This window comes from Scheffersomyces xylosifermentans (assembly GCF_036884685.1).
Source record: "Scheffersomyces xylosifermentans strain CBS 12540 chromosome Unknown RJT20scaffold_6, whole genome shotgun sequence".
NCBI lineage: Eukaryota > Fungi > Ascomycota > Pichiomycetes > Serinales > Debaryomycetaceae > Scheffersomyces > Scheffersomyces xylosifermentans.
The window spans coordinates 898,266-915,094 of NW_027042944.1; the positions used below are offsets into that span (position 1 = coordinate 898,266).

A 16,829-nucleotide genomic window follows, 5' to 3' on the forward strand; every position below is an offset into this window, starting at 1 on the left:
ACGGGGCTACAAGAATATCGTATGAGAGGCTCTGACTGAACTGGACATCCATATGGGTTTAAGTACTTATTCTATAGTGTCTATCCTACAACGACGCGTTTTTCAGACCAAAAGCACTCCCGTTGATGGCATAGTACAGAGAACCAATTCATATTCCATGAATCTTTAACCACGCTGCAAAATGAAACGGTCTCCTGACCCAGTGCTCAGTCTGTCCAGTCATAAGTGTGACTACACTCAAAATAGGGTAACGTAATGTCTTACTCGGTAATGATAATAAAAGAGCAGCGTGTGAATAGAAAGACAAAAATAACTGGATAAATCTCTAGAGCCTTTCCCGAGAAGATCTTGATTATGTCGAGGGTTTTTCCAACCCGTACAGCGTATCTTTAATGGTAAATTTTGGCTGCTTAGTGCAGGCGTGTACTTATGTTTACATTCATAAACGGTGAAGTGTGACCCAGCCTCAAGCTCTTCTCAGAAATCATATAGATGCACGGTTCAGTGAATGCTCTTGTGCTAGAGGCAAGAATACCTGTTGGACAATCATAAAGGGACATGCATATTATGTGTCTGCAGATACAGGGTATGCTATTCCGAAACTTATGGCCAAGTGATCAGAGGTAATGACTCTGATGAATGGACCAAAGCGATCAATTTGGAAATGTTAGCCGAAGTTGCAAATGGAATATGGACTCTAGTCAAACCCGAAAAATCAAAAGATACTCAAATGGGTATTTACTATAAAAGAAGACGGTCGCTATAAACCACGATTAGTTCTACAAGTTATGGCGTGATTATTATGAAATCTTTACGCCTGTTTCAGAAGTGAAAGCATCAAAGCTTTGCTTTCTAATCTTCTTTAAACGGTGATTACATCCATATGTACCGCTTTTTTGAATGGGGAGACAGATCCCCAGCATACACGAGGCAGTCCCAGTGGGTACTTTACACACATCTAAAAATGTATATAAGCTTAGCAAGGCAATCTATGGCTATAAACAAGCTCCATTAGTATGGAATGAGACAATTATTACTTCCTTGAAGCATCAGGATTAGCAAGGTCTCAAGCCGAGTTCGGCATTTAAAAAAGAGATAATGCCATAGGCTCTACGTAGTCGACTTTCTTATTCCAAGTAGCAATAAAGAGGAAATATCCTTGATTAATAGTCTACTTAGCACAAGTTCAAAATGAAAGATCTTGGGCTTGCTTATAATTTCCTCGGCATAAATATATAGTGTAATCGAAAGAAGAAGTATAGCAACACCCAAGGATCATTTATGAAAGTTCTCAAAGGATTTAATCTCGAAAATGCTTCTCCCAGAGTTTATGGACAAAATCTCAAGCTTAATGAAAAAGACAAGAATGCAAAGCTAATCTCTACCGCTCTATATTTGGAAAGCTTCATTATGTAAGAAACACTATTTGAGCTGCATACATAGTTGGAGTCCTAAGAAAATACTTAACTCACCTAAAGAAAGTCATCTAACTGTTCCAAAAGCATGTCCTTTGATATATTAAGGGCTCCAGGACCATAGGACATATGGAGGAGGGTTAATATCATGGAAGTCCAAGACGCAAACAGAAGTGATTTTTTATCCACCACAGAAGCCAAGAAAATCGCATGGATCAAGTTGTTAAGGAAGCCCTCTGGCTTAAAAGTTTATCCACTTCAATTTCCACTGTAATTCATGAAGGTAGCACTTTGGGAGAGAAATTCTATGATTTTTTAACCCTGACTGACAATTTAATCATTGCCAATGAACCATTTACCGTGACAATAGGAGATGATAATACTTCAAGGTTCATGACTAGGCACAAACTGGTCTATATAGACCACTATATCGCAGTAATTTTTATATAGTAACCTTGATCAAGTGAATTTGTTAATACATGATTCCAACCATGTCAAATCTGCTTATAACAACTATGGCTGATACAAGCTCACCACTACACTATTAAGTGCGTATAACTGGTGTAGACATTTATAGCCCAGTAAAAATTGTTGAATGGGATAATCCTACATGGTTATAGTAAACTTGCTGTAGACAGATTCTTTGTGAATTCACATTGAGAAAGTTTGTATAAAACTATATATCTTTATGTACACCAGAGGACATTGCGCTCGTGGGTATTGTGGAGCTATCTAATTAATTGATAATTTTGAAGTTAAACTATCTTTTCCATTTATTGATAAAATGCGTGCTCATCTATTAGATTTGATGATCGCTTGAAGATCGAGCCAGGTCACGAGTCCTCCTTCCAGTTCTCCTAACATCTTGATCAATAGAATTTCCTTCTAATATAATAAGTAATTTCTTTTACAACAGTTCTATAGTTACTTAGATGAAATTATTGTTGTTAATACATAATTCCAACCATATTGAATATCCTGATAACAAGAATGACTGTTGCAAGCTCACCGCTGCAATTAACGTCTTGATACAGCTTGAATCTGTCTAATGAAGCTATTATGCGAAGTGGTATGGGAGTTCCGACATGGTAAGAGTGGGCTTATTGTAGTAGATTCTCTGTGTATTGCCAGTGAGAAAGATCTAATAATCTTCAATGAATAATGCAAAATATCTAAACTATATAACAACAGATGACCGTCTCTCACCTGAGAATGTCATTCAAGATAATGACTATGCTCTTAGAGCACATTTTGCTCTATTTCTCTGAACAACATGTACCTCCAGTTCGTCTATGTCCCTAATATTCACGTATACCCAGTCATTATTTGTGGGCTGAGGCTTCAAGCCACTATGAATTTGTACAATTTGCAGATTATGTTCGTTTTCCGTATTCCGAAGATGCCTATGGCAGCTATCAGGAGCTATTAATACGTCATTGAGAATCAAAACGTGAAGCAAGCTGTTCCGACAAAGAAGTGACTCCGACAATCAAATTAAAACATATAGGTATCTGGAATAGATGCAAGTGGAGGAAATGGCGCTCAGTGAGATAACCCCTAAATACGCCTGAAACAAGATCCTGGCCAGATTGGAAACTGTCATTATTGGTGATAGGGACGTGACCCGGTGGCGTAGCAGTATGGCTCCACGTGTTGATTTCGATTTTCCGACATGGCTAACTAGGGCTCTTTGTAGTACATTCTTTGTGTATCAAGTGAGAAGATATGATGACCTTCAATTATAATATAAAACTATAATCTCACTATGTAGCAAGTGGATATGTTGTCCAAATCACCGATTATTGCCCTCTTGGGTACTGCTAAGGATAATTAATTGTCAATCTCTTCCATTTATTACGTTGGACTGAAATTTCCAACGGCTTCTCATACTTCGAAGGCATACTGTGTATTCAATTAACTCTAGGAGCCAGAATTGATTCAAATTAAACCCCAATAAAGTTCACACACCCTTCAAGCAAATACGCATTGAGAAAAACATGTTGTAGGTTTGTAATAAGATTAAAGACACTGTATTTTCGCTTTGTGTCTCCCTCCCGTTTGGAATGCTGCTCCTGCTTTTTCTTCTCCCTCATAACTATGATGAACAGGAAGCAGATTCAAGAGTCTGCTGTGGCCATGCAAAAGCTGTATTTTGGAGAGAGCGTTACCATGGATCCATCTACTGTCTTCAATTTTACACTTTGAAATGTCTAGTCCTCATAGGACCATGTGAGGGTGGTGGGAGATACTCTTGAACTTTAGTCGACAATGAATTTGATATCGTATATAAGCTATTCCAAAGCTAAATAGAGGATAATTAATCAAATCCGCCAATTAAAGAAACTGCAGTTCCAGTAGGAGATATCGCCGAGTAGTATCGCGGTATCAGATAATAGCACCGAGTTTCAGTACAAGCTGTTCCAAACTTTCTTTGAAGAACACGGAACCAACTAAGAGTTTTCAGTTCCGTATGATGGTCTTGTTTATATATGCCCATTTCGCTGTGTTAGAGACCTATATATGTTGTTGTACTCTTCTTAGAAATTAAATAGAACGGCTAGGTACTAAAGACAAAGAGATTAAGTCCATTGCACACCGACATACCATCGGAGGATGAAATTTACTGCACGATCTTAGTGCCGACAAAGTAATTTCTCATTACCTTGAATTTTATGTACCCAGATTGGAGGAGAACTGAAAGGGCTTAACATCGAATAAATCTCTGCATATCTAGAATATGGTCCCAAAATGAATTAGATGAAATAGAAAGATAAGTATTAAAAAAAATTTAAATTGCCTATACGATAGATATCTTGGACAACCCTCATGAGGGAGATGGCCTCTGGTGGGTATAAAAATATCAATTTCTACTGACGTAAATGTATAGTTTTAGATTAGACCTTTCCAACAGTCAATACAATGCGATTCTAATACAACCATCCCACCCTAACCATGCGGGACTATCCAACAGATATACAGTTTTATTCATGGGAGGTTGTCATCATAACTTCTCACTCTGAATACAAACATAACCTGTTGTTTTGTTGAATGTAGTAACCGAATGTGCTACTAATTGGTGAAAGTAGTAATCTAAGAGCATTGTTATTAATTGAATGACATTCTTGGATAAGAGGTTTATATATCGCATGATATTGTGGGGGTGACAAAGTCGCACCATAAAGAATATGCGACATCGTATATTATGATAACACCACATTAACTGATAGTACTTTAGATAGATGAATCTGTCTATATATGGATGCCAATATTTTTCTCAAGAAGAACTTAGTTATCTAATAAAATTATCGATGTTACAATGATTCTCTCTTGTAATTTAACACTTCAGTAAACATACTTTTTTCTATTCCTGGCCTCCATGGCAACGAATTCTCCAACCACTACAATATGACCCTCTATGCTGAGATCAGGCAATCAATAAGCTCTCAGATTCCAATTTCAACACTCAGGACCTCTACATCCCAGTATATCTTTATATTGTTTAAGTTTGATACATTCCAACCATGTTAAATAGCCTCATAATAAGAATGACTGATCAAGTTCGCTACTACAAAGATCTAGATGACAATAGAGTGTACATTTTGAAGTAGCCGACAGATTGAATCATTGTTCAAGCATAAATTGTCTATAATTTTGCGTTATCAAGAAAAAATACTTTGTGCCAGTTGCGTCGGGCTCTTATTTACTTGTTCAATGAATTGAATTGATTAAATACTAGAAATGGTTATTGTTGGTTCATTTCGAGTAGTTTCAGATGCAATTTACCATTTTCAAGCTTCTTCTCTCTGATTTAGAATGCTGGTGTTCTAGCCTTTGGCTCAATGCAACCTTTAGAGGAAATGACTCCAAGGATGGAAACTTTGAGGCCACTGTCACGGGTGCAACAAGAGTTGCCTTTTTCCCTTGCCGACGATCAATCATATTTTCCTTTCATGCTGATGATAAAAACCAGCTTCATCTATAAAAATACAATTCAGCTTAATCAAGTTTATCTTCATATTGCTGTGCCCATTCAAGTCTTCTTGCTTGAGCTCATCCAGACTTCTTCTTAAAGCACTTCGAAATTTTTTAAGGTTAGATTTACAGACCTTAGTCACAAAATTACATACTTCTGAAGCTTTTGCTTTGACATTGTTGACAGCATTGTTGAGTCCCTTCATTATGCCATCAAGAGTTACAGTTGCTTTTCTCTTACCATATTTAGCACAAAGTCTTTGTGCTCATAAGTGATAAGCTGTTTATGGCAACGCTTCTTCGGTTGACATGTCTTACCATTCAACTCATCAACAGCAGTCATATTCCAATTTCTAGTTTGGAAGGGAATGTTCATTCTGTACGCTTTCTTCTTCGTACAGCATATTCCAAAATCTCTTTCTTTTGTAGTAGTTTCTGTATGGCCCTCTTTGTCTTTCGACGGGCTCTTCTTCATTAATATCTATATCTTTATCAGTTCCATCATCTATCCGAATTTCAACTTTTGCTGTTAATTATATTCTTATAATAGCCGAAGCTATAATATCTATACCACAGGTACCATCTCTGACTCAAGGTTCATCATATTTGTTCCTGAATACTATTAAGAGAGCATAAATAGAACCATCAGGAAGTACAGAAGAATTGAAATTCATGTCCGTTTACAGTAAGACTATTTATTCTTTATATATTTACTATCACACAGTGAATCTTCTCTCATAAAAAATGCTGCCTTGTACAACGAGGATAGCAAGCTGCAAAAATGCTTTTGATTGTCCTTGTAGCATGGTATTATAACAAGCCGAGGGTTGTGTCTTAGTCTTTCTTAGCTCACATGGGAATAAACCTGCCAGTTACCTTCCCAAATTTTTTTTTTGTCACCTACTGCTATCAATAAAGCACTCTATAGTTCCGTATCTGGGAGGGGCTCTAATAGATGTGGTACCATACGTCGTACCACGATGGAATCATTGGTACAGCAGCAGATATACTACACAGTATAGATATTAGAATTGGATTTTATGAATAATCGCGTGATATTAACAATTTCGAATGTTAGTGAATGTTTTAGGGGGGGGTTTAGTATGAAACAATTCTGGCCGCTGGTTTTAATAATGTTTATCAAATCTATGGACCAATTCCGGTCATTGGCACGAATAAAAAGTAAAAGAACTATGTGACCTCATGGTTACAACCAATATCTAGATGCCTTGGGGAATTTCTCTTCCTACAAATCTACAGGTGAGATAGGCTTCTGTACACGAGATAAAGGTGACTTTATTCAATTCTCGATGAGGTAAAAAAAAAATGGTGATGTTGCCTTACGTAAATTGGGTGTGATTAACACTCTAACGATGATAGGAAAAACTGTCAATTTTTAAGAATCAACATTTTGCTCGCTCAACCTGCAAAGATCGAATATTAGACTACAATTTATGTTTGTATAGTCCAGATTATCTTATATTATTGTATACTGTTGAAAAAAAACATGTTCTTGTATCTTATTGAAATTTTGATGTAAACACTTCGAGAATCGACATATATCCTTTTCCACATCTGGTAAGTAAAGAGTCTAGTTGCACTTGAAAAATATATTTGAGGCTGCAGACAATATGGTTTCACTTCTTTATCATTCTTCTTTGCACTAAAGTCTTCCCAGTAGGCTGAATGTTGCTTGAGTATTGAAGCGTACCATTCATCTCCCAACAGATATCTCCCAACAGAAAATTTGGCAAGCTTTTAGGTAGCCCAAGTTCCTTCTCCTTGGATAGGCTTCGTGTTCCCAATTCGCCTTCGACAGAAGCACAAAAGGTGTCTTCCATCCATTGCCTAGAGTTGTTTCCTATCTTGGCATGTTATAAGGTGTTATTGTGGCTCAAGTTAACGACTTTCCATTATTTGTATTTGATCTTTAATCGTATTTTCTGTCCTGAGTGCTACCGCTTGAATTGCAACTAGTAAAGAGAAGCTCTAAACCATCCAACTCGAAAGAATTTTTAAATGCTTGAAGGTGCTTGCAGGACCGTCCATTCCAAGTGCCAAGTCTTTCAAATACCAAAACAGCCCTACTACCGAAGTGTACATTGCACCATATATTAACCATGACATAATCCTGTTGGCTTTTTTGTAAATTAAAGTTTCCAACATAAAACCGCTTATGAGAATAGCAAAGTAAAGTGCTGGAACATAGTGATGTAAATACTTCACTCTTCCCATTATAATGAAAGGAAAATAATGCAAGAACCACCCTAAAAATGGCATTATTCCCTGAATTAGGAATGCATTCCAATCCTTATCGAAAACATCATAATGGATGAGCTGTCTCTGAAACTTTATGGCTCTGTTTAGGCAATAGAACATAAATAGCAATAAAGCTAAAGTCGACAGCCAGGTAACGACGGGATTTCCAATTAAAAAGTACTTGACATCTGTAGCACCCCACGCACATAGTCTTATTCCAGTCATTAGGAAGGGCCATTCCCACCACTCAGAGCTCAACTTATCAAATTTATCAGGATCTGGTACCAAAGCATTATTAGATGCCAACATTCCATAGTTTAGCAAAATGAACTCCTTCCAAAATTTGGGCTCTGGTGCAACATATTGGTGTGGTGGAGTTTCGAGTTTGCTGTTGATATGATCTTCTACGTTCCACCATGTATTCTTATCTTTCTTTAAGAAAGCGTGTTTACAAGCCACTTCACCCTGTTGGAAGCCCCATGAGGGATACGAATAACCAGTGCTTGATAGGTAGCATCCCAATATTTTGTGTCGTAATCTGAAATTCGTTGAGATCGGGTGAATTTCTTCTGGATCCTCATTCTGGAAATGGTGAGAAGGAGATTTTTCTTGTTCCAGAATCTCAATAATCCATTCATCCCGTAAATCGTTGGTATCCAAATCAGCAAAACATGAAACCTCGAAATGGTGGCGGGAAACCGGAGCAGGAATCGGTTCTGCATGCAAAAAGCATCCGGTTACCTCATGGACAAGTCTAATAGTATCACCATTTCTTACTAATGTATGAAAGTTCCCTGTTTCATTTGCTAGTGGTTCCAAGACTGCATATTCTCCTCTGGAGCCAGAATCCACGTCAAACTCTACCAAAAAGTTATTGTTAGCATCTTTAAAACCATATGTGGTCACTTGCTGTAATTGAGAGCCCTCTGGATACAAATGGTCGTGTGAATGAATAAGGTTGGGTGAAAGACCCTGTGACCTTAAGGTTATCATGGAGCCAAAGGCTACTGATCTCGGTCCTTGCTTTATGGTATTACCCTCTAATGAAGCTTGAAGTAATGTTGAAATTGAACCATCTCCTGGACCTGAGTGATTCAACACAATAAAGTGGATCTTGAAACACAATAAATATATAATAACGGGGTATACAATCAAGGTGAGTATCCTTGAAATCCAATGCAAAACATAAATTTTGTAGTTCAATTGGCTTGTTGAAACAAGTTGGTATGATTTGATCAAGAGGTCATAAAGTATGTAGATGCCAATGAGGACTGTTACAAACAAACCTACCCATTTAACCGAACAAACGCAACCAATTGAAAAGCCCATAAATATCAATGCTTTTGTCCCTTTCCTCGTTAGTATTTCATTGGTAACCCGTAAGGTGTGAACTTTAGCAAGACAGTAATATGCCAACACCGTGAAGAACAACAACATCGAATCCAATAAAATAAACTTAGATAGTGTGAGTGAAATCATCTCAAAAATAACCAGTAAACTTAGGAACCAGACTGTCAATTGACTGTATCCTAACAAGACGCCAGTTTTATACGCTAATGGCGTACATAGAATTCCGAATAGGCTATTGAAACACCTCATCAATACATAATTGCAATCATCTGGGTATGTCATACCGCTCTCAAATTTGAAGTCTCCTTTGTATCCAGCTAAGAAGCCTGACAATCCTACTAGTAACTTCCCCAAAGGAGGGTGGACATCGAAATAAAACTCATGTTTGAGGTAGTGGGAGCCAAACTTTCCAAAATGAGCCTCGTCCCAAACAACTTTATTGGAAGAATCAATTCGATACAACCTTACAAACGCTGAAATCGCTGTCAAAATCAAGGGATTTATGTAGTCTATAAATACTTGTGACCATTCTGACAATTCCTGGGAATTGATGTTTAATGATTTAGTCTTCAATATGATTTCTTCTAGGTTTTCATCATCACGAAATTGTAGAACATTATCACCAGTATGTCGATGAGCTAATTTATTAGTAGAATTAGTGTCATCTTCTTGCAAGTGCACCGAGCTTGTAAACAATGCCTTCTCGCTATTCATGGTCGTATGGCCACTATGTTGGAAGACATGTTTACAAGGTTATATTCAGATTTTTCAATATGCATCTGTAAATCACGTGGACAATTGTCTTCTGACTTGTTGCACGCAGTAAACGTGCATAGAATCCCTATTCTAAACTAACTTGGAAATATTATGCAGGATCGAGTTATGTTGATTTCCGACCATTTTACGAGGTTGAAATGGATTGGGGCTACAATAAAAGTACCTGAAACAAAGTCTAATTGACATTAGAAGAATCTGAAAGTAATACTGGTGGTGATGGGGAAAGTAGCAATATATAAGCCCTACTAAACTCATATAGAAATTACATACTTCCGTAAATTTCAAAGAATAAGCCCATACCCAAGTACAAGCTTAACTGATAAAGTATCATCCGAATTACCGGAAGTGGCTGGATGAAAAGTTCACTCTTTAAGAATGATTAATGACGAGAGCTTGTCTACATTGCCACAATATCTTGAAACGTGAAACTATGCTATTTGTTGAGTTTCTTTTTCATTTTACATTAAAGTACTATCTGCTCATGAGCCTTACAATCCAGTATCGCTTCATCCTGTATGCAGAAACTTCAGTTAAAATTCTTTTTGAGCCAAGGTTGTGTCAAACGAAAAATAGACGCGACAGATCTTCTATTATCATAAACAGTGTAAAATCATACGAGGCTTAAGTAAGATTCGCACGAAGAGGTACCACTCAAGATATTATACAATATTATGTTCTAGAGGAAATATATGGTCAATTTATTTGTTTAGTGTTATGCAGATAGTTTTTACCCTTACCACAATGCTAATAACACAAATGATGGTGGTTCAGTCACGATATGACAATACATAGCTCAATTAATGACACTGGGATTACATGCTGAAATATGCAGCTGCTGAACACGACGACGTGTAGTGTAATCTTGCGTGTCCGCTCAGAAACGTGGGACCTCGAAGAAGCTAATCTTGCTTAAAGGACTCTCTCGTGAGCACGCTCTTTCGAAATCATTTCTATTTGTTTGAGAGAGCTGTGTCGCGCTCATGTTCGTATTGGCAACATCTCCAAAATTTAGACATTAGGATGAAAGGGAAAAGGTAGTTCCCCCTCTCGCTGACATGCAAAATTTCTTGGCAAATTACTTGAGGCAGTAGGATACCCTTGCACGAGTCTTAAGAAGCTCTGAAAGATGAAATTCCGGTTCCAGTACAGGAACAGAAGTTCATCGAATGCTCCTATGCTAATTGTGCCACTCCATCTGCCTCTCAAAGATAGCATTAACTATTAAAGCATATAAGCACCGATCAGTTCCCAGTGAGAAGTACGGCATATTCAACGGCAACTTATAGGATAGAAAGACTAAAAAAAAAGATTCCCCCAAGTAGATTGGTGTATACACATTTGATTCAAAAATATTTTGGAGATTTTAGAGCCACGCGAATTTCTTGGCAGTACATAAATGCACAGTTTAATCAAAGTAAATGCACAGTTTAATGCCACTTTGATTAAACTTGCATACAATGGATGAATGCCACTTTGATTAAACTTGCATACAATGGATGAATGCCACTTTGATTAAACTTGCATACAATGGATGTAATAGGTTATTTATAAACCATACAAGTTGTATCAATATGCTATAAATATAAATAGACTCATGTAAATCCAGTAAATCCAGTAAATCTTGAGAGTAAATACATTTTCTATAAGACAATATGGGAATTAGTATAAACGTAAAGAAGGTCATCTTTCTAGGTGTCGCCGCTTTTCTCATAGTTGGAAGTTCACACTTGCTACTAAGGTATTACGTGGACGACTTTATTTCATATCCAGACAATTTTCATGTTGAAAATAGCAATTCACCACAAAAGTCTTCAAGTGGTACAAATTATGGCAATAAAGTAATTCTTGAGCCTATACCATCGCCCCCTCCTTCCATCGTTGGAAGACCCACATTCGGACTTATTAAAGCAGACAAGACTCACGATTTCTGGTACCAAGTATTTGCGGTTTTCAAAAATCATAGATTCAAAGTGAAAGAAGAGGAAGAGCTATTAAAAAGTGTTCCTGAATCAGAACAAGAAGATCCTACTTCATTCACAAAAGAAAGTCTTCTTGGCAAGATGATAATAAAGGACGAGTATTTGCAACAGGTAAAAGAGAAGCACGCGAATGTTGTTAACCAATTGCCAAACGAGATTGATCCTGCTACGTACAAAAAGGATTCGAAAGGGGTTGTTGTCTTAGGGGGAGGTTTTTATTCTTGGCTTGCCTATTTGGCTATTCTTCAATTAAGAGAAAGTGGCTCTGAAATGCCCGTTGAGCTTGTCCTTCCAGATTATAAGGACTATGAGAATGAATTCGATTTTTGTGAAACCACTTTGCCCAAATTGAACACCAAATGTGTTGTTCTAAGGACATTACTTGGAGCAGAGGTGGTGAATGAATGGAAATTCGGAAGTTACCAATATAAGATTTTGGCTCTCCTTGTTTCATCGTTCCAGCATGTATTCTTACTCGATTCAGATAACGCTGTTGTCTCCAACCCAGACAGGATTTGGGATTCTGAAGTTTACAAGAAACATGGATTGATACTTTGGCCTGACTATTGGCGCCGTAGTGTTTCACCTCTCTTCTATGATATTGCTAATCTTACTGTTGATGAATCGACGAGAGTGAGAATTGGAAGATTTCCTCTTTATCAACCACAACCCGTATCTCCTGGTGAGAAAATTGAATATCACGAATTGAAGGGAACCATTCCTGATTTGTCCACAGAATCAGGGCAAGTGATAGTTAACAAAAAATCACATGGCAAAATGTTACTTGTCGCATTGTACTACAACATCTTTGGACCTGAATTCTTCTATAAGTTACTTGGTCTGGGAGAGCTAGGTACGGGAGATAAGGATACATTCATTACTGCTGCTGCTGCAACCCAATCTACATATTATCAAGTCAAGGGGTACATTAGGACCTTAGGTTATGGTGATAAGAAAGGATACCATGGAATGTCAATGGCTCAGAAAGACCCCATTCAAGACTATGCGATCTTGAAAGAACAATACAAGGAAGCACACAGTCTTCTAAAAAAAGGGAAGCAAAACTGGGACATCGAATTGCAGAAAAGCAAAATTGATGAGCTTAAAGATAAGTATTTTAATGCTGATAGTAAGGATATTGATATTTTTACTTTGCACTGTAACATAAACAAAATCGATCCAACAAGGTACAGGGAACAAGAAGATCTCAATGAGGGGAATGAAAGAATGAATCACAGGATGTTTAGTAACTTCAAGTATATGGTGGATGGCAAGTACGTTGACTTTGAGTGGAAAAGATGGTCAAATATCCATAACGCATTGTGTACCCAGAAAATTGATTTCGCACATTTCAGAGATAAACAACAGGATATGGAAGCAACTTGTAAGTACGCTGCTAATACAATCAATTGGTTGTCAAGTAACTCGAAAGTTGTCAATACGCACTAGAGATATTGCTACTATTACAGTGACTTCACGATCCATATCGAAAGATAGTCGCTCATAAGAAATTGCTTTTTAATAAACAGTATGAATAAATATATGTATTTAATATCGCTTCCTTCACCAAATCGAAACCTAACCAATGTAAAACTGTTGCCTAACATGAAATTAAAAAAATAATAAATAAAAAGAATTGAATGGTAATCCATATATGCAATATAATAGATGATGCGCATTGAGCTCGACCTCCGTGTCAAAGTTCTGATAAATTGCCTTCTTACGAGCTAAGCAATTTATTGAGTCAGCCCTTTACATCAACTCCAATTTCTTCTTTAACACGGATAGCCTGTTACCAATGCTGACAATGAATTTCTCAACCATGGCTCGATCTTCATTGTCAAGTCTTTGTTCTGAATCTTCCGGGTTCGCTGGAGCATCGTCATCCAATAACGCCTCAAGCATCCAGATGGCAGTGCTGTAGGCCAATTCGCATCCTTTCAAGTCCTCTTTGACCAATTCATTGACAGCTGCATTTCTAGACATCTCTAAGGCTCTGTCAAAGATCATCTTTTCTGCAATGATTCTGGTACTACTCGTAGACGAGTTGGGACTTACGTTCTGTTCCTCTTCTTCCCTCAGGATACTCGCATTTGCTTCTTCTAATCTTAATCTAATGAACTCTGCCTTCTCCAAGCTTTCATTGAATTTCTCCCGAATCCACTGAACCAATTCATTGATGCGAACTGAATTCTGCAAATGGCTTGATCTTCTAATGTTTTCCTCTCCATCATTACCCTCATTTTGACTATACCACCATTCGCTAGCAATAGCCATTCCCTTAGCTAACAAAGATAATGTCTTGACATACAAAACGACTCCCTCTTCGCTTATTGACTTGATAATTTTTGGAGGGAGCATATCATTTTGATGTAAAAGGTCATCATCCAAGCCATCCGAAGACGGTGGACTGGGAATTAATTGAGAGAACTTAACATCCGCAAACAAGTTCACTGCGTGAGCCTTTGTAGCCAAAGATTCTAATGTATTTAAAACTTTTTCATCTGATGTCATGTGTGTGTTCTGAATAGAGTTCAAATGAGCAGCATTTGTGACAGTAGCAGATGTGGGTAAATTGATCTTCTGTAATAACAAATGGTTTGCAAAGTTGGGACTGGAAATTACAGTTGAGAAAGTATTATTTGTGCTACTGTATTCACTTTCTTCTGTGATAGGAGCTTCATTACCTGTGGTAGTGTTGCTGGCCGCACTTCCCCATAATCGGTTGGAAGCCAATCCTATTGCTTTGCTCAAGGCATTGGTGGGGGAAATTGAGATAGAAATCCTTCTGTCGGTAAAACTAGGCCTTCTTTGACTACTTCCCAGCAGAGCTCTCCTATATCTAACAGCTTTACTATAATCGTTTGTTGTGGACCCAGACAGTGAACGTCGTGGATTGATAGCAACAGCACCACTACCAGCATGTGCCAATTCATCAGCAATGGCATTAACCTCGATTGCACGTTTCTCTACTACGACATAATCCTTTTCTAAGATTATGTCATCTTTGTTTCTGATCACAACTGACTTATTGCCCTTTGAAGGCTTGTTTCCCAGAATAGAGTGGGATAAAGTCTCTGGACCAGGACTATTCTTGTTGATTATTTGCTTGATTTCCTCATCTCGAGAATTGCTTGATGCACTTGTGTATGGTATGACCCGGGCTGTGTTGTTGTTGCTCTCATGGGTCGGCTCAGGGCTGGACAGGTTATTTCTATTGGACTCATCATTCGGTGTCATGACTGGAGTGATTGGTTGGATGAGCTGAGATCTCTGAGAGGGTTTGATAGGTGAGATGTATTCACTAATAAAGAGGTTTTCATCCATGCTAGACGTCTCCAATGGTCGATCGTTCCCTTCTAAATCACCGATTATCAAAGCATCGCTAAAAAACTCGTTGAACGAAACTCTCTCCGTCGGATTGTATTTCAACAAAGATCTAATCAAGCGCTTCAATTCCTCTGGTACCTGTGCTGCGGAGGGAAACTTGATGCGGTCATTAGCTCTCTCAATATTCTTCAAAAGCTCAATATGATTACCAGCCTTAAAGGGAGGTTTTCCAACTGTCATTTCGTAAAGGACAGCTCCAACGGACCATAAATCGGCCTTTGCGTTGTACTTCTCGTATCTGAGAATTTCTGGTGCCATATACAAAGGTGAACCACAAAGGGTTTCTGCCATGGAAGTGGAAGGCAAGAAGCGGGCAAAACCAAAATCTGCTATTTTAAGTATTGGTAATTCCCATAACCCAACATAATCCCCATCTATAAATTGCTGCTTGGTATGCACTGGAGGGCACAATAAAAGGTTCTGAGGCTTTATGTCCCTATGAACCAAGCTTTTGTCTCTCAAGAACAGTAATGCAGATGATAATTGCTTCAAGAAATGAACAACCAAAGTCTCATTCAATCCATGCGAACCTTCCGGAGAAGGGTATCTCTCTAAGAGACTAGATATCACCGGATGGGTCTTGATCAACTGGTTTCTTTTTCTAATGAAATAAGACAAATCACCCATAGAACAGTAGTCCATAACCAAGTGAAAGTGAGATGTTGTTTGCTTATAATCCAAGAGCCCCACAATGTGTGGATGCTTCATGCTCTTCAAGATAGAGATCTCGATCTCCAAGTTTTCCACTAACTTTTTAGACTTCAACTTGGAGCGAACAACGGACTTGATGGCTACGGATCTATGTGTTTTATTATCGACGCATTTGTAAACGGTGGCGAATGAACCCCTACCTATTTCAGGACCGATGGTATATATGCCAATGTTTTCTGCTGGCTTTTGAAGGGAATTAGACATGTCGAGGTGAGATTCAGCGCTATTGTTTGGTTATTCGGGAGGTGGTGTTGTGTAGATATTACTGAAACTGTGCCACAATAAGTGATAAGACACGAATGTTACTTATCGGATACTGGCGCCTATGAGCTCGGACTTATGAGTGACTGAATAAGTAACGTAACGATAAGTATTCAGATGTTGTGTTGCCTCCGGGATAATCGATTGTCAACTAAAATTTGCTGGTAGTACAAGACCTGACCGTGTACAGCAGAAGTGTGATACACGTAAACTCTACACCACAGCGAGAGAAAAACAACTTATAGCTCAACCCTAGTAGGAAGGACTTAGGAAGTGACTAATAGTGAGGAGGCTAATACTGAATCGAACGATATGTATCGTACGTGAATATATGTGCCTTTGTCTGTGCAAGGGATATTGATTACACAAGAGCACGGTTAGTATGTGATAACTAATAAAAAAGAGTAGGTCGCAATGAGTCGGGATCTTATCGGAGTGCCTGTGGAGCTCAACAAATAAGCGGGAAATGAGCTAAATGTGAGAATGTGCTGTGGAGAGACTACTCAAGAAAGGATCACAATCAAAAGACAAAAGGTATGTGGGAGAACCTAGCTACTCTAGTGGTTGTACTGGGAAACTAGAAAGTACCTTAGGAAGAGCTGCAAGGAATTACAATCAGTTATCCTTGTTTGCACTCTTTTAACATAGAAGAACTGTAACCGAGCTATATTATCTATACTACTGTAGTGTATATAGCGAAAAGTTATGACTGATG

General features: G+C 38.1%; 3 protein-coding genes across 3 annotated transcripts; 1 reads left to right on the forward strand and 2 right to left on the reverse strand. All coding sequences in view use genetic code 12, as the record gives it.

Moving 5' to 3' along the window:
- Nucleotides 1-7,376: 7,376 nt before the first annotated feature.
- PMT6 (dolichyl-phosphate-mannose-protein mannosyltransferase) lies at nt 7,377-9,710 on the reverse strand (the record flags this gene model as incomplete). The annotated part of the gene is made up of 1 exon (XM_064918462.1): nt 7,377-9,710. One exon carries the CDS (start codon nt 9,708-9,710, stop codon nt 7,377-7,379), a length of 2,334 nt encoding a protein of 777 aa, XP_064773162.1.
- Nucleotides 9,711-11,255: 1,545 nt separating this feature from the next.
- Nucleotides 11,256-13,288, forward strand: RJT20DRAFT_129762 (alpha-mannosyltransferase). The gene has a single exon (XM_064917579.1). It carries the CDS (start codon nt 11,426-11,428, stop codon nt 13,199-13,201), a length of 1,776 nt encoding a protein of 591 aa, XP_064773163.1. The 5' UTR covers nt 11,256-11,425; the 3' UTR covers nt 13,202-13,288.
- On the reverse strand, nt 13,289-16,057 carry ATG1 (serine/threonine protein kinase; the record flags this gene model as incomplete). The annotated part of the gene is made up of 2 exons (XM_064915917.1): nt 13,289-14,415; nt 14,464-16,057. The coding sequence occupies 2 exons, from the start codon at nt 16,055-16,057 to the stop codon at nt 13,505-13,507; spliced, it is 2,505 nt and encodes an 834-aa protein (XP_064773164.1). The 3' UTR covers nt 13,289-13,504.
- Between the last annotated feature and the right edge of the window lie 772 nt (nt 16,058-16,829).